The following is a 21,550-nucleotide window of genomic DNA, read 5'->3' on the forward strand; positions in this document are numbered from 1 at the left end:
GGGACTGAGCAGCGCCTCTCCCTTGTGGGCTCTGTGCTCAAGGGAGGAATGGGGGTTTTGCAGAGGCCCTGAATCCCTGCATCAGAGATGGGTCTCCCCGCCCCAGCCTATGATCACTTACCCAGGGCTGATCCCCAGTCTGTCCTGTGTCCCCTCTCCCCAAATGTGCTCAGGATCTGCTGCCGTTCCCACCATCTTCCTCTTCCCCCTCCGGGAGAGGTGTCCAGCAGCAGGGGGCTCAGACCTCCTGCAGGGTCTCTCCTCAGGCCATAGGAAATGTTGGCTCCCTGCTAATCCCACTTCAATCATCCTCCCCTTTCTCTGCAGTGACAGGACGAAGGGCAGGGCCAGGCGCTCCCTTGGGGGCTCCTCCCTGCACTTCCTAGAGCCCTGGCGTTTGGAGCAGACCAGAGGAAGTCCCTAGAGACAGCCATTGGTCTGGCTTTATATGTGGCCGTCCCTCCCCCGCCGCTCTAGTGGGATGGACCAGGCAAAGCGTCAGAAGCCTCCCCACCTTCCTGGGTGGTCAGAGTGGAAGATGGGACTGAGGGCTTGCGACACATCAGGGACTCTGCACCGGTTCTCCCCCCTGCCCCCGCTCCCCGGAAATGATACTGACCTCCTTTGTGAAGGGCTTGGAGCTCTATGGGTGACAAGGGCAATGGAAGAGCAAAGTGCTGGTAAGGGTGAGCTTTAGATTCCCGTCCAGAGGCTTCTGTGCAGTAACAATCAAGGCATTTTCTGGTGTTGACTGAGGAACCGTCTCGCCTCCAAGCGGGAACAATTCCTCCTGTGGCCCCTCAGAGTACGTCTACATGGCAGCGTGAAACCAGGGTTTGAACTCAGACTCAAGCCTAACCCTCCCCTTCCATTTACGTGCAAATTGCACCAATCCAGGGCTTGGATCCAGCATCCCAGGATCCCATGGGGTGGAGGGTTTGTGCCTGAGCCAAACTGGGGCCTAGGGTTCAAGCCCTATTGCTTTACAGTGTAAATACAGCCGCACTGGACTCCTGCTCTGGGGGTCTGCCAAAAAAATACCACGGGCTGGCCTTCTGTGTCCTCTGGAGATTCAGGTTTGGACAGTAAAGTTTTCCTGCTCTGCATCACGAACAAAGGGCTGTGGGGAGTGCGTTCTGCGAGGGTGCTGGGAAGTCTCAGTTGTGGGTGGTTGGACTCAGGCCTGCAAAATGCAGGGTAGATGCTGGAGCCCCAGGTTCAATTGTTCCTGGTCTTACAAACGTGTTTAGATGCTCAAGCCCAGGGTCTGCTAGGTCGAGTTCTGCTAACCCTGGGCTTGCACTGCAGTATAGACAGACCCAAAAAGGCTTCAAATGAGAGTACAGTCCTTGCTCGCAACAATACGCTGCGAACCGTGGGCCTGGGACCTGAGAACAGCCATGGAGGAGCCGGCTGGCATGCGCTGTCTGCGTATCACGGAGTTGCACATCAGTTTATGCTACACGTCCCTCACCTTGGCTGGTGAATTTGCTGACAATCCGTGTGTGCCGACTGCATTGAGGGAGGGTATCCAGAGCTGTTGCCGGTGCCCTTTATTCTGAGCAATAAAATCTTTGAAGATCCATCTATGCTGCAATGAAACAGCCATACCCAGCCTGTGCCAGCTGACTTGAGCTCACAGGGTTATAAAATTGCAGTGTAGACCGGGATCCTCGCAGGGTCCCAGAGGCTGGGCTACAGCCCAAGCCCCAGTGTCTACACTGCAGTTTTATAGCCCCAGCCTGAGTCAGCTGACACGGGCCGGCTGCAGCTGTTTTATTGCAGTGTAGACAGATCCAGAGGGAACTAGCCTGGCCCGTATCTCACATCTAGACTGAACGCTATGTTTCAGGGGAAGCTACGAAAGCGCCGTTGGCCTTTGGAGATCTGAGAGGCAAGAATGCCCCATCCCTAAAGGGAGGAGAACGTTGGTGACCTGCACTTCCTACGGCGAGGATGCGCCATCAGGACATCCGTTTCTCTGTGCTGGCTCGGGCAGAGCCCTGGCATCAGCACAGCGCCGGAAGCGCTCTGTGGTGGCGGGAGCCAGCTTCCAGCAGCCCTTGGCTTTGGCTGGGGGTTGGTAGAGCTGCAGCTGCTTCTTCCAATTAAAGGGGCCTCTTCATTCATGAGTTTCCGAGTGCTGGCAGCCCTTAAGTTGGAATGTGAAGTCTGGCTGTTCCACAGTGTGGCGGGGGGGGGGGGGGGCAGATGGGTGAGAGCCCTCGGCGGCATGGGCTGCGACTACTTCCAAATGGAAAAGGCAGCACCTAGGTATCCGGGACTTGCTCAAACATGGTGCCGTGGCTGCTGTCCCCATAGCATGGAGGAGCCAGTGCATTGGTTCGCTGTATGTTTTGTTAGCATCTTCGGAGGTAGTGTAGTAACCGGGCCACACACTTGTGTATTTACGCTGCTGTCACCCCTGTGAGGCCGGGCAGGGCTTTTATCCCCTCATTGCAGTCTGGGAATTGAGGCACAAAGACTGAGACTTGGCCAAGGGCCCATGAGATGTCTGGAACAGTAGGGTCTAGAATCCAGGTCTCCCAGGTTCCGGGCTGGCACTCTGACCACTGAGCTAGCCTCCCTCATCCCCCACAAGCTGCAGGTGGCTAAATGGAGGAAAAGTGGAACAGAAGATCGGTGTTGCTGTTAATGCAGGATGGTTGGACACTTCAGAAATGACCCAGCAGTGGGGGTGACCTGCTGCCACAGTAGCTGAGCAGCAAACCACAGAGCATCGTGGCCCAGGTGCTGGGGATGCCTAGCAAGGGGGGTCTTTGCTGCTTGGCTGGGCAGTGCAGGAGGTGAGACCTGAGTGGGGGCAGCCGTTGCAGGCTTGTGACTCGGATGTCTGGCGCACGACTGAACCTGATGCTGGAAACAGCTGACTCCTGCTGTGAATGTCGAACTCTCCCATGACTGCCGTGGGCCGGGTGGAGGAGGGACGACTGATGCCCCGCACCTGGTGGCGTGCAGGCAGGGCGCCTCTACGCTTGGGCCAGCTGTTGAGATGGGCACAAGGGCTCTGATCAGAACACATCTCCACCAGCAAGGCCCCTCACAGACAATAGGCGAGGGCTCTGGAGGGATTTGCTGGCTGATAACTGATCTGGGTGGAAACCTTGGCTTGACCCAGTTAACAACGAAGAGCTGTTCCCCCGCGAGGATGCCAGGACAAAGGGCCGGGCCAAAGGGCTGAGAAGCCAGGGGGTCTTCACCAACGCAACGTCTGCCAATCCAGAGTACAAAGACCAGAGCCTGGAGGAGAAAGCTGAAACACCCAGTTGTGTGGCAGAGGGGCCGACCTGCATGGCATGACAATGCACAGGGCGGGATGGTTGAATTCTAGGTTCTGCTTTTAAAGCCCAGTCCTGGCATCTGGGCATGAATTGCCAACGCGTTCTTATTTTTCTGACCCCAGCGCCTCGGAGCCCTGGTCATGTACCAAGACTCTGTGGCCCTAGGAGCTGTACAAACGATGGTCCCTGCCCCCAAAGAGCTTCCAATCTAAGTATAAGACAAGAAATGACAGATGGACATGGACAGATGGGAGCACAAGGAAACACTGAGACACACTTAGCTGCTGTCTATCACAATGTTAGCAGCAGCCTGGCTTTGGTCGGCACTTCCTAGTGGTAAGTGCTAACATTAGCTAAGTTGGGGGGCGTAGCCAATGAGGAATGTGGGGGGGATTCTCCATCACTTGAAGCCTTCGCCCCAAGACCGGGTGTCTCTGTCTAGAAGAGATGAGTGGGTGGGCTGGGTGCAGGGACTGCTGGGTGTACTCTACTGCCAGTCTCTCTGCAGGAGGTGATTGCCTTCTGGCCTCACTGTCAGAGTGCAGGGGAGCACAGCCTTGCCTAGGGTGGGGAACCTGGTCATTTTGGCCAATCCGTGCCTCTGGAGAATCAATGCACTATTCACCTGTGGAACTCCTTGCCAGGGAATGTTGTGAAGACCAACAGTAGAACTAGGTTAAAAAAAACCTAGATAAGTTCATGGAGGATAGGGCCACGAATGACTACAAGCCAAGGTTCAGGGGCACCCCCCAATGCTCGGGGCATCCCATAACCTCTGACTGCCAGGAGGGGAAGACATGGATCCCTCCATAATTGCCCTGTTCTGTACAGTCCCCTGCAGCTCTGATACTGGCCATGGACGGAGATAGGAAGCAGGGCAAGATGGACCATGGTCTGACCCAGTGTGGCAACTCCTGTTCTTATAAACACGCTCCCCGTGAGTTACGTGGCGCATGGTTTTGTCTTGGTTTGTAAAGCCTTTGGGCGTGATTGCGGGGTGGGGGTGGACAATGCCCACCACATCCTGCCTCTCTAGCCTGATCCCTTTGCTGTCCTGAGCACAGTGCTTCTCCTGTGAATTAACCAGATCCCCCAGCAGGCCACGGGGAAGTCCTGTCTGTCCAGGGGATTTAACCAGGAGGAGAGGAGTCAAAGCTTCATTTAATTCCACCTGGTGCTTTATCCATCTCTGATCTGGCTGCTGCTGCAGCTTTTAACCTGGTGCCTCCTTAATCTGGAGTTTTCCCCGAGTTTCCGAGCAGGTTCAGATTAACAGGGTCTAATCGCCTGATCCCCTAACAGGATCAATCTATACGATCTGTGATTAATAGCAGCCAAATCCCCCTGAGGCTGAGGGCTGCTCAGGAAAGGTAGGAGGGGAGCCCTGAGGTGTGGGGTGCAGGCTGGAGCCAAGCCTGATGGTAGGGCTGAGTGTGCTAGGCCAGGCCCCATCTGGAGCAGGGAAGGGAGTGTCTCACCCAGTCTGGAGCAGGCAGAGAGCCTTGGGGAGGGGAGTTCTGCATTGGGGAGACCCCCAGGGATACACCTTCCATGGCCTAGCTGCAACCCCTGCATGAGGCTTGGCTTGGGAGCTTCCCCAGCCCCTGGTCTGAGGGCACTTGGCCAAGGCTTGGCTGTCCCAGATACCTTTGCTGCAGGGCAGTGCCAGGCTCCCCCCTGCCTTGGTCTCCCATGTACCCCTGTGGGGCTGGCCGGGGAGCTCCCTTGAGAGCGTGGACAGCCCGTTCCCTTCCCTGCTCTGCCTCACATGCACTAGAGAGTCGCAGATGCTCCTTCCACCCCCCACTCTCTCCAAATCGGTTAAAGCCTGCCAGATGGTGCCAGGCTGCAGTAATCTGCCCACTGGCCAGTGGCCCTCTGCATCCCAGCTACATCCCTACCTGGTGGGTCGGCTTCCCATGCAGCTCAAGGGGCGGGAAGGGGGCAGGAATGGGGAGCCTGGGAGGGGTGTAGGGACCCACAGACTGGCTGCACCCAGCACTGTGACTCGGCTGTCAGAGAAACCAAGTAAAGACCTTGGCTGCTGGGGGGATGCCCTATCTCTGCAGCCCCACCTGGCATTGGGGGGAGCTGCCCGGTGTCTGCACCCCAGCCTGGCATGGCGGGGGGGGAGTGGCTGCGTCGCTGCGGGGGATGCACTGTCTCTGCACCCCAGCCTGGCATTGGGTAATGCTGTGCATCTGAGGGATCTGCCCATCTCTGCACCCCTGCCTGGCATGGGGGGTGGGGGTCTATGTTGCTGGGGGAGCTGCCCGGTGTCTGCATCCCAGCCTGGTATTGGGAGGGGGCAGTACTGTGCTGTGGGGCGAGTTGCCCTTCATGCCCATGCCCCTGCCCCTGCCCCACCTCCCTGGGAGTAGTACACTCTCTGAACCTGTGCTGGTGTCGGAAACCCAGGGCATGGCAGGGACAGCCGAGTCCCTTCCATGTCATCAGAGGATCCAGTTCTGATGTTTGTGCTGCCCTGAGTGCGCTGCCCCAGACCACTCTGACATGGGCTGGCCCCGGTAAATCCCAGACTGGAGTCTCTCACGTGCCCGACCCGGAGTGGGGCAGGGCAGAATCTTGCTCCCTCTTCCCTGGTGCTGGGTTCCTGGCCAAACCCCTCTAGTCCGTGGTCAGGGCCGGATTAACCTTTTGTGGGCCCCCCCATTTTTGTGGGAGGCAATGGAGCATGGCCCAGGGAGGTCAGTCTCGGAAGGAGGGGCCAGCCAGAGTCAATGGGACATGGCATGGCAGGGGTGGCCCTGCTCCACCCAATGCGAGGGCACTATTTACAAACCGGCAGTTGCGAGATGCACAGTGGCCTGCCCAGCCCTGTGCTGCCATCATGCCCCTTCCCCTTGGGGGCAGGCCCACATCACACCACACAGCCCCCCCCCAGACCCACCCACAAATGCACAGCGCCCTGCACAACACCACCCCTGCCCAGAGGCCCCCGATCACAACCCCACCACAACTGGCCTGCACCCCCCACTCCCTAGAGCCCAAACACACACAGATCCTCCCTGCCCCTTCCCAGCCCAGCACTTCCCGCTACTCCCCACAGACCCACTCCTGCAAGCCCTGCCTCCTGGCTGCACTCACCAGCCTTGCTGGGAGGCGACTGTGTCTGCCGGGTTGAGTTGGCAGCGTAGCCAGGGCTGGGAGTCGCTCTGTCCCCTTGTCCCCGCGGGAGTGGCGCAATCAGGCAGGCCAGGACCTACCTCGGCTGGGCCCCTCCAGGCAAGTGTGTCTTGAGGGACCCCAGCCAAGCCCCTCAAGCTCTTTTCCCCCCACACCTGGCTGAGACTAGCAAGGCTTCTGCACCAGTCCCAGGTGGCTCAGCTCTGGGGAGACAGGTGGGGCCCCACAGGTGGTGGGAAACAGAGACTGCCTGGAGCCAGAGGCGCACTGGGTTCTGGCCAGGGGGCAGAGATGAGCCCTCAGCCAGCCGGCGGGCAGGCCGAGGGGAGCAAGTGGTTGGCGGGGGAGGCCGGCGGGGTCTTGGGGTGCAGTGCAAGTGGAGCAGGCCGGGGCCCCTTCTGAGCATGGGCCTGGCTCCATGGAGCCACTGGAGCCATTGTAAACCCGTCACTGTCCATGGTGAAACTGGCCAGGCTGCCCGTGGAGAACCGAGTTCAGCAGGGCTGGGATCTGTGTCCCCAGTTGCCCTGTAGGATGGAGCAGAGTCTTGGGTCCTTCTGGCTGCTCTGCCTGGGTACGTCTGCCCGCCCATGACATTAAAATGGAATTTGCAAACTGCTCATTACGTGGAGTTTTGTCTCTAAGTTAATTTGACCCTGCTGCACCCCACCGCTCCCCCTCCCAGAACTGACTGCTCTTGGAATCGCAAAGCAGAACTGGAGGAGACCAGGCCTTTTTGGTGAGCCCCACAAAAATTGAGGTTACTACTTTTGATATCCAGCTTCCCCAGTCAGGTTGGAAGCAGGTTGTTGAGTGTTTGGGCCCAGACCCCGGGCTGGGGCCCCGTCAGTCTGAGTGCTCTGTCTCTTCCGCAGTGCACTGTGGGGAGAGGAGGCTGGTCCAGAGCTTGCTGCAGAGAGGGCTTTGTGTGCCGGCTGCAGTGAAGGGAAATCGCTGGGGTTTGCTGGATTAGCTGTGATGACAGACAGGCCAGTCTCCTTCATGCTCCCCAGCTTACGGGGGGGGGGGGCAGGGAATGTGTGTTATCTCACCAATCTGGGGGTTGGGGAGCCGCTGGGAGGGGGCAGTGGGAAAGTCTCAACCTCCCATCCCCCACTGGACTTGATACTGTGTGTGACCAAGGCTTGAGCTCCTAGGTCAGCACCCCAGCAAATGGCAGCCCCTTTGCCTCCGGATCTGCCCCAGCATCCACAGACAGTGGAAAAGTGCATTAGCTGGATCTTGCTGCTAAAATGACTGGCACTGAAACAGTTAACACTGACATTTGAATAGTCTTCTGTAGGTTCCAGACTTAACAGCCTACTGAGCTGGCTGGGGCAGCTGGCTCCTACTCCCCAGCTGCAAAACACTTACGGCTCTGCTGGGCGTCACGGAGCCGCCCCTGTAGTTCATGGACCCATCTGCCACGGATGGCTCTCACCTGGCCATCCTCGTTTTTGCAGGCTGTGGAAACAGCGCCCTGAGCTCTGACCTGTTCCAGCTCGGCTACACGGATGTCACCAGCGTTGACTACTCTCTGGTGTGCATCGCGGGCATGCAAGCCCGCTACGCCCAGTGCCAGGGCCTGCAGTGGGTGGTGATGGATGCTCGGGACTTGGCCTTCGCAGACGGCACCTTTGACGTGGTTCTGGAGAAGGGCACGCTGGATTCCATGATGGTGGCGGAGATGGACCCCTGGAATGTGTCACCCGAGACCACGGCGCTGCTGGACCAGGTGCTAAAGGAGGTGAGTGGGCAGGACTCAAAGGTCATTAGTGGCTCTGATCCCCTTGTGATAGTCGGTGCAGGGTGGGACCAGACTTGGTCCCAGCCAGGATGTAGACTCGTATCCGCCAGGCATAGTGGACATGCCATGTGGATGTGTGATGGAGCTGGGACTGAGCATCCCTGCCACCCCCAGGAGAACAGCCCCAGCTGCCTGACTGCTCCAAAGCCAGGGGTAGAGTCGGCCTGGCCCATCCCTGGGCCCCTGTCCAGGTGGGAGCCAGGCAGCACTGGGGTCAGGTCTTGGCTCTGATCTATGGGTCTGAGGGGAGCTGCCTCTCCCCCAAAGGGGGTGCTAGTTACTCCTCCCCACCCACGCTCTCCATACGGAGCTCTTCCCCACCAGCATCTCCGCCAGCTACTGGGGCACATCCCAGCCATTCACCCCCTCCTGGAAACTGCTGAGCAGTGAGACACTGGAGTGAATGCAGTGTCCTTGGTTTGGTCCAGAGACCTCTGGCCACTGATGGTCTTGCTCTGCCCTGGGGCTGTATCCTGAGGTTGTGGAAGGGAGATGCTCTTGTGTTCCTTGCCTGGTCGTTCAGAGCTGGCTGATTTTGTCAGGGCAGGGATGTTAGTCCACAAGACTGCTGGATGGGCATCTCTGCTCTGAAGACAACATCAGGAAGGCAAAAGCGGGTCGGTGGGGGGGAACTGTGGGTCAAGATTGAGAGGCTTCAGCAGAGCTGGGAGCCCAGGGCAGGGATGGCAGAGGGGGCTGCAGATTGGCACAGAGGGGCACTGGCAGAGCTGGGGAGGGGGGAGCCCAGGGCTGGGACGGCAGAGGGGGCTGCAGGTTAGGACTGGGACTGGCTCCTTGGAAAGAGTTAAGGCTGTCTACCCTTTCAGGACTGCTAAGGGTGTGAAATTCCTCTTCCCTGTTCCTCCCCAGTACAATGACTCATCAGGGTTGCCATGGTGAAGAGGCTGCAGAGCCTGTTGCCTGCAAATAGTTTCAGTGGCTCATCCTTTGATGTTGTGTTCGGGCCAGTGCTGCCTGGGAAGCTGGCAGTGGCCATGGGAGCAGCAGGTCCCTGCCTCTGTTGGAGCAGGTGATGAGTGCTTGGCTTCACTCTGCCCTGTCGGGGCAGCAAGAGCCAGAGGGCAGCTCCGGTTGTGTCAGGGGAACTGCCTGCTAGGAAGATGGAGCTGGCTGTGGAATCTCCTCCCAGGGAAGGTCTGGCATAGGGGGCATCACACTGGGGCTCCGGAGACCTGGATTCTGTTCCCACCTCTGCCCTGCTGTCGGACCCTGGGCAAATCACTTCCCCTCCCACCCGTTGTCCAGTGAGGCTGTAAGTTCTCTGGCTCAGGAATGGTCTCTCGCTGTCTGTGCAGCGCCCAGCAGCGCGGCTGCCTGCTCTGAGTTGAGACGTCTGCACGTCTCACCGATCCACGGGGCTAGCGTGCCTCTGACCTTTCTGGGAGGGTAGCCCGTGTAGCGATAGGCCCTCGGCCAGCACTTCTTATGAAAGTCAGCCCCACGGCCTCGCTACCCAAATACTGGCGCTCTGGCTAAATCACCCCGGTGTCTCATTGTGCAGCAAGATGTTTCCCCTTTGGCAGCCATGCAATGCACAGATGTTTTGCAGAGAGACAGAATGGCTTTTTCACAACACGCCAAAATCTGGAATACAACATATCATAAGATCCTGAGGTTAGGACGGAAAAGACATGCATGTAAACTTTACCATGCTGCAGCGTCACCTGTCTCTGATCGTTCATTGGAACCAACAACCCAGCCATGCCGCTTGCCTACCACGATTAACTCTTTCAGCCCTACCAGGTCTCCATAGGGGGTGAGTGGGTAAAGCGAGGCCCCTAGTGTAGACCAAGTATACGCTGGCAGGAGTTTTTCTGCCTGTGTGTGTGTGTACATTCTACTACTTTCCTGAATGACATTAGCTAATTCTTCTATCGACATGGCTGCATCTTCACTGGGGTTGGATTGGCATGGCTACGGCGGTCAGGGCTGTGGCTTTTTCACTCCCCTGACCAACGTGACTAGGCCATGCTTAAAGCTTTGAGTGTAGACCAAGTCTTAGTCTTCCATTTTTTTTCTTAAACCATTTCCCACATGCTGTTGTAATGTAGACGATTCAGTGAAGGGCTGGGAGCCCCAGTGTTCCCCAACAGGGGCGTGGATCCAGCCAGGAATCATCCTCTAGGGAAGGGTTGGGACCTTTGATGGAGACCTCTGGAACCAGACTGGCTAAAATGCTTGGAAGGCCTCTCCCTTGCCCTGGGCCTGGGCGTGGGACTGAGTGGGGTTCCTCCTGTTTTGACTGTGCCACATTGCTCTGGGGGGGGGGGTGATCACGACCCTCTAGGCTGAGGGGACAGCAAGAGGGTTGGGCCCTGAGCATCCCTGCCCCAGGCAGGCTCACTGGGTTTTTTCTCCTGGTGCCTCCCGAGTCAAGTGAACCTGGGCACTAGGCACAGAAACGGGAAGTATTAGAAACCAGAGCCCATCCCATCCCCCCTTTGATTCCTGCACTTCGATCTTGTTAGCTGGGGACCCCCTTGCAGAGGGAGATCTGCCTGGCTTGTTCTCCCGGTTGCCCGTGGAAACCCTTGTCAGTATTGACTGGGCCGTGGCGTTACTATGGGGACGGGTGATGCCTCCAGCCCTCTATTAATTGGCACGATGGGGTGATGTGGCTGCAACAGCAGGAACCTGATTAAACTCACCAGGGCAGGGCACTGGGGATCGCTGGCCCAGGCAGTGCTGCCCACTGGAATGGGAAGTCCCTTCCCCTCCTATCTTGCACCCGCTCTCCTCCTCTGCTTGGCCTTTTGCTTTCACTGGTTTCTCTCTCTCTCTCTAACCTCAGCTGGGTTCCTCCTGAGCCAGTATCTCCCCACCTCTGCCCGTTCTGCACCGAGTCTAGGCCTGCTCGGTGAGGCTACCTCCGTGGGGAACTTGCTCAAGGCCCTGGGCTCCCCTGGGTGGCTCGCCCTGGGCCAGAGGGGTTGGGAAAGAGCCTGGCCTTCTGCTAAGCTTGAAACAGCCCCATGCTCTCCCCCGTATAATCACTGCCTGGCTGTGGCTAACCACGCAGTGCGTGACATGGGGGGAGGCCTTCCCCTGCCCCTGCTGACTCCCATGTTCCTCAGCCACAAATAGACAAAGAATCAATCACCCCTTTGAGCCCTGTGAGCTTCCTTCCACTGCCCCCAGCCCCTTTGCTGCTCTAGACCTGGGATCCCTAGGTGAACACAGCTCTGCCAATGCCCCTGGATCCTGACCCCCGGATCCTGACTCCTGAAGGCTGGAGATAAGGACAAAGATCCTGCGTGTTTGCCCATGGTCCTGTCCACTGAGAGCTTGGCTGTGACCCAGCTGCCCTCTGTGGCTCAGAGCATAGGGCCCTGCAGCTGTGGGTGCTAATTCTCTTCCCTGCCCAGATGCTGCTGTTTTGGTGCTGGGCTGTAAAGCGGCTGGTACGAGCAGCTCTGAGGCTCCCTGGTGGCTGCCCTCTCCCACCAGTGTCAGCTCAGCAGGGCTAGAGTGTGTGGGGTAGGAGAGATGGTGGTGGGGGTTTAGTTCTGTGGAGAGCAGCGGGAGAAAAGGGAAGCGTGCCAAGAACTGGGGGGCCTAGGCATGAGCTCTATGAGGGGGCCCTTCAGGAGGAGGGCAGCTAAGGGGGTTGAAGAGATGGGGCGACCCCTGTCTCCCCATGGAGCTCTGTGAGCATGATGCTCCCTGCCCCACCTGGCCTAGAGGCAGCAACAGTCACCCGCATGCTGGCTAGGTGCAGGGTGGGTGGAGAGAAGACCTAGGGCATCCCTGTTGCTCAGCAAAGGGGTTTTCCAGGGACACCATGTGGCCCCCTCGCCTGCTCCAAGCCAGTTCTGTGATTGTGACAAGAGGATCCTGCAAACTCTGCCCACCCCACTGGGAATCATGGGAAGTGTGTGTGGGCAGGCAGTTGGCAGGAGCAGCGGTCTCACCTAGTCCCTCTCCCCAGGGCAGGCTCTCTTGCTCCAGTCCAGTCTGGTCTGATTATCTCAAACCAGGGGGCTTCCTGTCCAGCTGGATGCTTTAGCTTCTCCTTTGGCGCCGAATAACCTCTTGCCCTCTGTTGTTTACCCTTCACTTGCCTGCAGACTCTTTCCCCACCAGCCCTGGGCCACTTGCCGTGGGGCTGGGGCTGGGCCTGCCCCCTGGTGCTAGGGGCAATGGGAGTCACGCGGGCGATGGGTCTCTGCCAGCTGAGCTGTGCTCTGATCTGTGCCCGTCTCTGCTCCCGCTCTTACCGCGGCTGGCGGCGATGCTGGCTTCCCAGAGAGGCCTGGGTGGAGGTTGGGGCTGGTGGTGCTGCCTGCAGCTGTCAGTCGATCAAGTTAAGCTCTTGTAACCTTCACTCCGACCTCAGTCCCTGCAGCCTCTCGGGCTTAGAACTGGGTGAAGCAACGTTCAAGGTGGGGTGGCTGGAGACGGGGGCTTTGTCCTGTCCCAGAGCAGGGCACACATCTCTGGGGTGGGGGGCAGAGCTGGGCTTAGCAGCACCGGGGGCTTCTCCCTGCAGCTGTGTAGGGAGAGCCAGACCCCTCTCTGCTCCTGCATGGGAGGCCTGGACATGCTCTGCCCCCAATCCCACTGGCCCTTTTACAGCCGTGTCCCATTGCAAACTCCTCCCCAGTTTATGTCCCCTCCCCCAGCCTCTCTTGCCCTAGGGAAAGGGCTTAGGGCTGGAGGGCAGCAGGCAGATCTGGCCTGGCACTGTCATTACATGTTTGCTTTCCTCCTCCTCCCCCCCTGTTATGAGAGGAAGAGCCAAATCCCTCTGCTCCTCTCCCCAGCCTGTTGGATTTGTGGACACTGAAGTACTGGCCAGGGGGCTCTGCCCTCCCTCTAGGCAGACCCCATGCGGTTGGGCCGGCTGGTGCTGCTCTGCCTGGACTGATGACCTGGAAACCTGTATTATGCCAACCTCCACTTGTGTCTGAGCAGCATCTCTCTCATGACTGTCCAACTGGCAGCTCCAATCCTCTTAGGGAGCAGCGCTGGGCTCTCGCTGTAACGAGATTACGGGCGGCCGCCCCAGCCCTTCCCAGCAACCATGGGGGGGGTGTGCATGTGCACATCCAAACGGCACCCTGGTGCTGCGTGAACACGCATGGCCACAGCGGCAGGGGGGGCCCCCAGACCTGCACGGGTGTGACTTGGAAGGCTGTGTATAAAACACAGCAGAGCACGCACACGTGAACATGTACAGACCCCGGTGCTCACCAGTGCATGTGGAGTTTCATGCCTCCTTGTGCCCTTCACCCCATACACCTTTCCATGGCAGTGCCACCTGGCTAGTGGCAGATCTGTGGACCCTGGGTCCTGCATTCGGATCCCTGGGGCACCAGCTCCCCGCTGGGGGGGTGAATGGGAGGAGGGGACAGACATCAAACGAGAGAGAAGAATTGGCAGAGCTGGGTGTGTGGGGAGCCCAGGGCTGGAGTAGCTGGGGGGCTGTGGGTAGAGATTAAGGGGCACTGGGACCCAGGGCTGGAAGAGGTGGGAGGGCGCTCTGGGTTGGGATTGGGGGGGCAGAGGTGGTGCTGGGGGGAGGACAGCTCATGTAGCTGGAGTGCCCAGCGGCCCCTGTGAGTTGTGCTAGGGAGTGATCAGATCCTGCTGTGCTAGTAGGGGATGGCGAGAGAGCCGGGGGGCCACTTGGAAGCAGATGCTTCTTCCCGTGCCCATCTCCCCAGAGCCCCTCCGCAGCAGCTACTGGTGGATAAAGTTCTGGGAAGCTGTCTCTTAGCAACAGCCATTAGTCCTCTCTTAACTGGAGATTTTACAGCAGGAGATGGATCCCACCTCATGTGTGATGGGCTCAGACCCTTCCTTCCCCAACCAGCCTGCTCTCAGCAGGGACCCCCCACCCCTCCCTCCTGCCCCCCAGGCAGCTCTGGGTACTGAGGAGACCGCCTTAGCAGCCTGAGCGGGGAAGATTTTGGCCTGGCGCTGGGAGCCCACGATAATGAATTTTTCACCAGACCGAAACTCTGTCAGTGTTCATGGTACTGCTGGATTTTAACAGGGAAAGCGCAGAGGCCCAGGTCCCCAAAGGTATTTAGGCACCAAACTCCTACAGATTTCAGTGCAAGTTTGGTGCCTAAATGCATTGGGGGATCTGGGCCAGATGTTTCATGCCCCTCTTGGAGGCAGAACAACAGACTGGCCAGGCCCCTGGGCTGATCGAGTCTGGCGGTTGCAGTGTAAAGTGCTGGACGCTGACCCGCTGTGGGACTCAGAGGCGCGGGAAGGGCCTTCTGAAGCGAGGAGGGCCCACTGGTGAGTGTGTGTTGCGTCCCTTTCTGCCTGCTCCACAGAGGAGCTGAGCCTGTTACAGCCCCAGCGAGGGAGCTTTGGCTCATGCTGCAGCAGCTCATGCTCTCCGGTCCAGAGGCCCCCGGTTCAAGCCTGGGCAAGTGGTCCAGGCTGGCGGGTGTCGCTCTAACAGCAGCCTAGGAGATGGAGAGGTGGGGTTTTTAGTCTTGAATCCATGGTAGCTCCCACTGCAGCCCTGAGTGGTTCCTCTGGTGTCATGAGCCAGGCTGCAGTTTTGCCTCTAAGATCCTCTCGCCTTTCCTTGGTCGTCACTGCTCTGTCAGTGGTGCCTGGTCCCCCGCTGGGAGCCCCCAGAGCTCTGTTGCCCTGCCCCATGCTGAGCACTTGGCTGTCCCAGCAGCGGGCTGACATCCCTCCAGCCCTTGGCGGATGTGGGTGTTCTGCAGATTTCCTCTTCCTTTGCTCTTCTCCTCTCCAGCTGCTTCCCCACCAGTTCATCCCAGCACTCGCCCAGTTATACCCCATTTCCCCACTGTAGATTCCCAGCTGTGACATCCTTTCACTCACTCCCCTATCCCAGCCCAGCCCCTCTGATCACGCAGGTCCGTGTGCTCGGCCTTGTGCTGATTTCCTCTGCGAAGGTCCAGGCGGGCCTCCTCCCTGCTTGGCACTTCACCAGCCTGGGCAGGGGGCTGCTTTTCCCACCCTTTGGAGGTGCTGCTTCCCTTTGCGCTGCGGCTGGCGACTGGCTTAGTGGAGACCCCAACTCTCTGCACTGAGCCCTGGTGGCTGTAAACCCTCCAGGCCAACTTACCACCTCCTGCGATTGAGTGACTGGCAGGGGTGCTGGCCCCAGCCGGCTGTGCGGGGGGAGCTGCTAAGGACAGGCTACTGCCTTGGGGTGGGGGGCTAGTGCATCCTCAGTGTGTTTCAGGCTAATTCCTCCTGGGTTGGGGGGCTGGCCCATGGCAGCGATATGGGGTGAGAGTCCTGACCCAGGTGGGGGCTGTTCTCCTGCAGGTCTGCTCCTGTCCTTGCTCCTGCTTCCTGTCTCCTCTGCTAAGCTCTGTAATGTACCTTGCAGTGCCCCGCATACCCCTGTCAGCTGGAAGCAGTCCCTTTGACACTGATTCTTCCTTCTCGGGGCTGCTAACCCCCTGGCATTGCCACAGAGCAGGAAATGGGGGGTGGAGGTGGAACCAGCTCCACCCAGCAGCACCCAGACCTGCACCCAGACCAGCAGCACCCAGACCTGCACCCAGATCTGCCTCAGAAACTCTGCCCCCTGCAGATTGGGGCTTTCACAGCTCCATTTCCACCCTCCGCTGAGCAGAATTAGGTGGGGCATGTCTGGGAGCAGGGGTCCCAGGTGTGGTTTAAGGGGCAGATTCTCCTAGCCCTAGAGCTGAGTCTGAGCTGGGTCTGGGGGCATGGTCACACTGGCTCTCAGGCAGTCCAGTGGCTGCTGGCCGAGCGTGACTGTGTGCTGGCTGGGTGAAGTTAGAAGCGGCTGGCTCCTGGCGCTCCAGCCGTTCTGCAAAACAGGAACCCTTGGGACCGGCAGGCCCAGCTCCCCCGGGCGGTGAAATGGAGGCACAAAGGGCTGTGATTAGTTCTTCCGGTGTCTGGTTATTCTCCCCAGCTCTGTGCATTCAGGCCCAGGTGGCTCCTGAGCCGTGCCCTGGTTTTGCCCCAGTTGGGCCCCTCATTCTGGCCACATTCTGGATGGCGAACGCCTTGCTAGGGCAGGCTTCCTGCTCAGGGCTCCCAGTGCCTGGAGTAGGGACATTCCCTGTGGAGGGACGTGGTCTATGCAGCCACCCCAGGCTCCTGCGGAACGAGAATCCTGACTCCAGCTCTCTTGGAGGAGGCAGTGAAGGCTACTTGGGGTCCTGCTGAGTCCCTGGAGCTGCCCCATGCGGCACTGAGTGTGAGTCAAAGGGCAGAGCCTTCTGGTCTCCAGGGCAGAGAATTGAGCTCAGGCCCCTGAACCTTCTCCAGCATAGTTCTGAGCACACGTAGCTGTCCTAAAGGGCCTGACTTCAATGCATGCACCACCCCTTGCCTCCTGTTACCACAGCTGGAATCTTCCCAGTGTGGGGCAGGGGCTTTCTGCCCCCCATCTAAGGGGGATTGGTGTGGAGGGGGTGGGAGTTCATTGCTGCGGCTCACGTATATGTGGTCTTCCAGAGCCCTAACTATGTGCACGGACTCCTTTCCCCCACCGAGTGCCCCAGAGCCTGCCCCTTGGGGTGGGCGTTCGTGCTTTTCTGCTTCTGGGGCCCATCTAGGGCAGGTAATTTAAATATCCTATTGCCCCCTCCCCCTCCCCAGCTGCTGGAAGGAGGGGCAGGGGGGAGGGCTCTTGTCTGATCACTCTGGGCATGTGATCTGCTGCCTTATATGTGTGGGGCAGGCCTCCAGCATCAGCTCCTCGCTGTCCAACTGTCTGCACTGGGGCTTTTCCTGGCCCATCCCACCCAGGGAAGGAGGAACAGGCTACTGGGTGCAGGCCGGCCAGGGGAGCAGTGTCTCCCTGTAGTATCCTGTCTGTGTCCTGGGTGTTGGTTTATGGACTCTCTCTCCTCTGAGAGATGATCGGGGCTCTCGCCACTTGCCCTCGTTCTGAGGCTGCTCTAGCCCCAGAGAGGGGTATCCCATTCATAGAGAGAACCTTCTTCAGGAGTGAGGGGCTGGGTCCCTGCTGGGTCTGGGTCTGGGTCTCTGGACATCAGCCAGGAGCAGCTGCTTACACTGAAGGGGAGGATGCAGAAATAACCTCCCTGCAAAACCTCCCTCTGCCCCATGTGGATAGCAAAGAGCGGGGCTTGCATGCCCCATCAACCCCAAGTCATGCAGCCTGGCCTCCTCTCTCATGCAGCGGAGGGGACCCTCGGGGAGGGGGGGCTGATGTCTGTTTAAGCCTTTGAGGTTCAGAGCACTGGCCAAGTGTAGAGCTGGGGGCTCCAGGCTTTCCTGGGGGCAGGTGCCTGGGCCAGAGTGCTAGGGAAGGCCACTGTGGCTGAGCGAGCGGGACCAGGGTGCTCACTTGTGTTGCTGGAGCCAATGACTGTGCTGGCCAGGAGCACCTGTCATGGGTTTCAGGGTAACTGCACCAGTATTCCCCTCTGCCCCCACCCTCCTTGGTCTTCTCCAGGAATTCCCAGCCACGTCTCAGGTCTCCAGTCGTCAGCTGTCTCTGGACCTTTGTTTCCTGACAGTGACAGGCAGGGACCTGTGTTCCACTCCCTTCGGGGGGGAGCGGGGCAGGGGTTTAAGGCTGCACAGCTCCGTGCTGTACACTGTCCCCAGCAAGCTGCTCTGCCTAAAGGCCAATCCCTGGGTGTCACAGTGTGTGGGGGAGTCCGGGGCCTGCACCCCTCTTCCTGGGATTCACTGTGACTCTCAGCCAGCCAGTAAAACAAAGGTTTATTAGACAATAGGAAGTCTAAAACAGAGCTTGTGGGTACAACAAGGACCCCTCAGTCAAGTCCTTCTGCGGGAGCAGGGAGCTTAGACCCCAGCCCTGGGGTTCCCTGCGTTCCACCACCCAGCACAGAACTGAAACTAACCCCGCCCGCCCTCCAGCAGGCTCCCTCCTGCAGCCTCTGTCCACATTCCTGGGCAGAGGTGTTACCTCCCCCTCCCCCTCCTGGCTCAGGTGACAGGCTCTCAGGTCTCCCATCCCCAGTGAAACTCCCCTGCCACATTTCCAGGTCAACACTCCCCCCTCCCTGCTGCATCACACTGGGCTTGCTTCCTCTCCCAGGGCTATGAGCAGCGTACTGCCAGCAGTTACAAGTTACCCCGAGCTCTTATGAGCAAGCACCTTTATTCTTACAGTAAAAGCAGTACAGAGAAAACCTCCTAAAACCAATGAAAGGGCTTTGCCATGGGCTGACGCTTGGGTGAGGTCACCCCTCAGTCTTATGGAGCCCTGGTAAGTCAAAATCTCCCCAACCCTTCCACAGAGGTTGGGGCTCCCTAAGGACAGACGGTCCCTGTCCGTTTGCTGAATCAAAACGAAGCCCCTGAGTCAGTTTAAATGCAGCCTATTTATCTTCTAAGCTCTTTCCTTGTCCGTTGCTCTGTGGAGACCCAGTTTGAACCAGGACATGTCAGCCTCCATCCGGGGGAGGGGGAGGGTGGGGAACGGACCTCGCTGCAGGTGTTTATAACCTGAGTGATTCACCTTAATCATCCCCATCTGCTTTTCGTTCCTGGAGGAGCTGTGGGAACCCTGCCTCTGGAGTTGCATACAGTTCCTGGCCCACAGTGGCACATCAGCTTAATATCGCATGGTCCCCAAAGCTATTGTATGTGGTTGCACAATCTGTGTCAGCACCAACCTGGGAAGCCCAGGGCTGGCCCTTCTCCTGTCCTACGATGCTGTGGCCGTCCTGGATGGGCCCTGGTTAGCGCTATCTCCCAAGGCCCAACTTCGGCCTCCTCCCTCTCTGATCAGAGGATGCCCAGCGGCTACATTTTCAGGACTAATAGCCCCTGCGTTGCCAGCTGTGGATTTCTCTCTGCATCAAACGATGGACAAATGGATGGTGTCCGTGGGAAATACCGGCCCCTGTATTGCCGGAGGATTAAAGGAGAATCTTTTACCCTGCCACAGAGATCCGTCCTGCGTGGGTGGTCCCTCCCCTCCCCTGCCCGCCTGCTGCAGAGCCCCCTCCCCACCGCCAGCATTCGGCCAGGACTGCAGCAGCAGCTCCCTGGCGCTGTAGCCCTTTGGCTAAGGGTGAGTCATGAGAGATGAAGGGCGGTCGGTCCCCACCTGTCAGGGACCCAGGCAGCCGAGTGCGGGGGAGTTCCCGGCTCTGCGCCGTGCCCTCCCCATCAGGCTGCGCTGGGAGTAGCTGTGCAGCAGAGTGCAGGGAGGCCGCCAACGCTGGCTGCTCATACCAAGCAGCGCCGTTAGCATGCTGAGCACGCCGGCGCTGGCCGTAAATGCCTTTGACATTGGATAAAGCCAAGCAAGAAAATTGATGTTCTTTTCCATCCTATTAGCAGGAGCTTAGTTCCACTGAGGAGAAAATGATGATTAAAAGGGTCAAGTCCTCTCTGCTTCAAACACCCCGTACCTTGGACACTGTGTTTTCGAGCGCTGCTCAGGGACGTTTTGGCGTGGCAAGCACAGTGGGGGGCTGGGACGGGGGAGCTCTGCACAAACAACCACTTGGGTGGGGAGCATGGATCCTGGAGCTGTTACCTTGTGGGGGGGAGGGGTGGCACCGTGAGGTCTTGCCACCTGTGGGGGTGGGGTAGGTTTACCCTCATCTGTGCTGGGCATGCACAAGAGTCTGGAGAAAAGACAAAGGAAAACCGCTCCGCTCCCCCGCCCTCTCGTAGCAGTTGCACCTGGGGACCCTAGTGGGCTTTCTCGTCTGGGGGCTCTGGGAGCTGCAGCCCCAGGCCTGGCCAATGCACCTGCTGCAGCCTTTGTGCTGTTGGGTAAAATTGTCATCCCTGCAGTGAGCCTTCCCCGTGTGAGCAGGGTGGGGGTCGGACCCCTGGAGGGGTGCAGAGCAGGTGGAGGAGGCCAAGCATGGTCTCTTGGCAACAGGAGGAGCCAGGGCTGTTGGCGACAAATGCCAGCTCCAGCAGCAGGGAGTAGGCAGCGGAAGAGGGCCAAGGACTGCGCAGGCTGGAAGCTGCTAGATCCCGTAACATCCCTTCCCCTCCTTTCAGTGGGGGCCGGCCGCTGCTTCACCCTTTCCTGCCCAGCTGCACTGTGCTGCCGGAGGGGTGGAGAAAATTCTCTCCAAACCCCTGTGGAGAGCAGCAGATGCCCTGAAACTGGGGATCAGCTGCGCCCTCCCTGCATAGCCTGAGATCTCTAGCAAGATGGGAGGTGACCCGTTTTCTGCACACTCCTGGAGCAGCCAACAGGTTGGAGGGATGCCCTGGCAGGGATGGGGGGGAGTGTTCCCTGGATTTGGAGAGGTTCATGCCCAGGAGGGGAGCCTGGCACAGTGCAGGGGGGTCCTTGACCCTGTCCGCTTTAACCTTTTCCTCACAGGTCAGCAGAGTCTTGCGGCCGGGAGGCCGTTTCATCTCCATCACCTTTGCCCAGCCGCACTTCCGCAAGCGCCACTATGCCCAGCCCGCCTACGGCTGGTCCCTGCGCCACTCCACCTATGGCACTGACTTCCACTACTTCCTCTACGTCATGTGCAAGGGCCAGGAGCTGTCCCCTGCCGACCTGGCGCTGGGGCGGAGACTCCACGAGCCGCCCGGCCCCGCCTGCCCGCCCAGCTTCCTCCAGGCCTCGGACAGCGAGGATTATCTCAGTGCTATTGAGCTGTGAGTGGGAAGGGCCTGCCACAGTTGTAGCAGCAAGGAGTTCTCCAGCCAACTTGGGGGCCTAAACCAACCAGCGCCAGCTGCAGCTGCCAGTGCCAGATTCATGGGGCTGGGTGACAGCGGACTCCTCTAATCCAGTGCCTTGCCTATGGCTGGAGCCCAGCCCATCCTTCCAGCCACCTGGGTGCTGTGAGACCAAAGGGAATGTTGGTTTGCAGCCAGCTCAATAAAGTTGGTTTCTCTCTAGTCGCCCAGACCAGCTCCTCATCCTGGTGCTGTCGATCTCAAGGCTTTAGAACATGGCTATGTTCCCAAAGGCCCCCTTGTCCCAGGACCCCAGACTCCCCCACCCCTGAAGGTCTGGCCTGTGTAGACTACAGTTCCCAGCAGCCACTGGGGTCAGGCTGCCCTGGGGGGCTGTTGTGTCTACAACTCTGCTCCCCCCACCCCTCCGTAGCAGGGTGGCCGCAGCCTGTTCCTCCAGCAGCAGCCTTGGGGGTGACACAGGGAGCGACCCACATCTGGCTGCAGAGCATAGTGGGAGAGGGGTGGCATGGGGGCTGGGGAAGCTTGCTGCAGCCCTGCCAGTCCATTGCGGTGTGTACGCTCCGTGGGGCTGGATGTGAGCAACGCCCGAAACCTGCTGCAGTTCTGCAGGGAGCCAGGGGCAGGCCAGGCGGAACCGGGGAAGAGCTGGCAAAGGGCACTT

General features: G+C 59.1%; 1 protein-coding gene across 1 annotated transcript in view; it reads left to right on the plus strand.

Annotated features, from left to right (window-relative positions):
- EEF1AKMT4 (EEF1A lysine methyltransferase 4) overlaps positions 1 to 21,087 on the plus strand; it is a 30,910-nt gene extending 9,823 nt beyond the window's left edge. The window contains exons 2-3 of the mRNA XM_084639149.1: positions 7,913 to 8,196; positions 20,558 to 21,087. Coding sequence (XP_084495275.1) covers positions 7,913 to 8,196; positions 20,558 to 20,845 — 572 coding nt within the window. The 3' untranslated portion in view covers positions 20,846 to 21,087. The remainder of the gene's footprint in view (positions 1 to 7,912; positions 8,197 to 20,557) is intronic.
- Positions 21,088 to 21,550: the final 463 nt, after the last annotated feature.

The sequence above is a fragment of the Lepidochelys olivacea genome (assembly GCF_965140295.1).
Source record: "Lepidochelys olivacea isolate rLepOli2 genome assembly, chromosome: 9".
NCBI lineage: Eukaryota > Metazoa > Chordata > Testudines > Cheloniidae > Lepidochelys > Lepidochelys olivacea.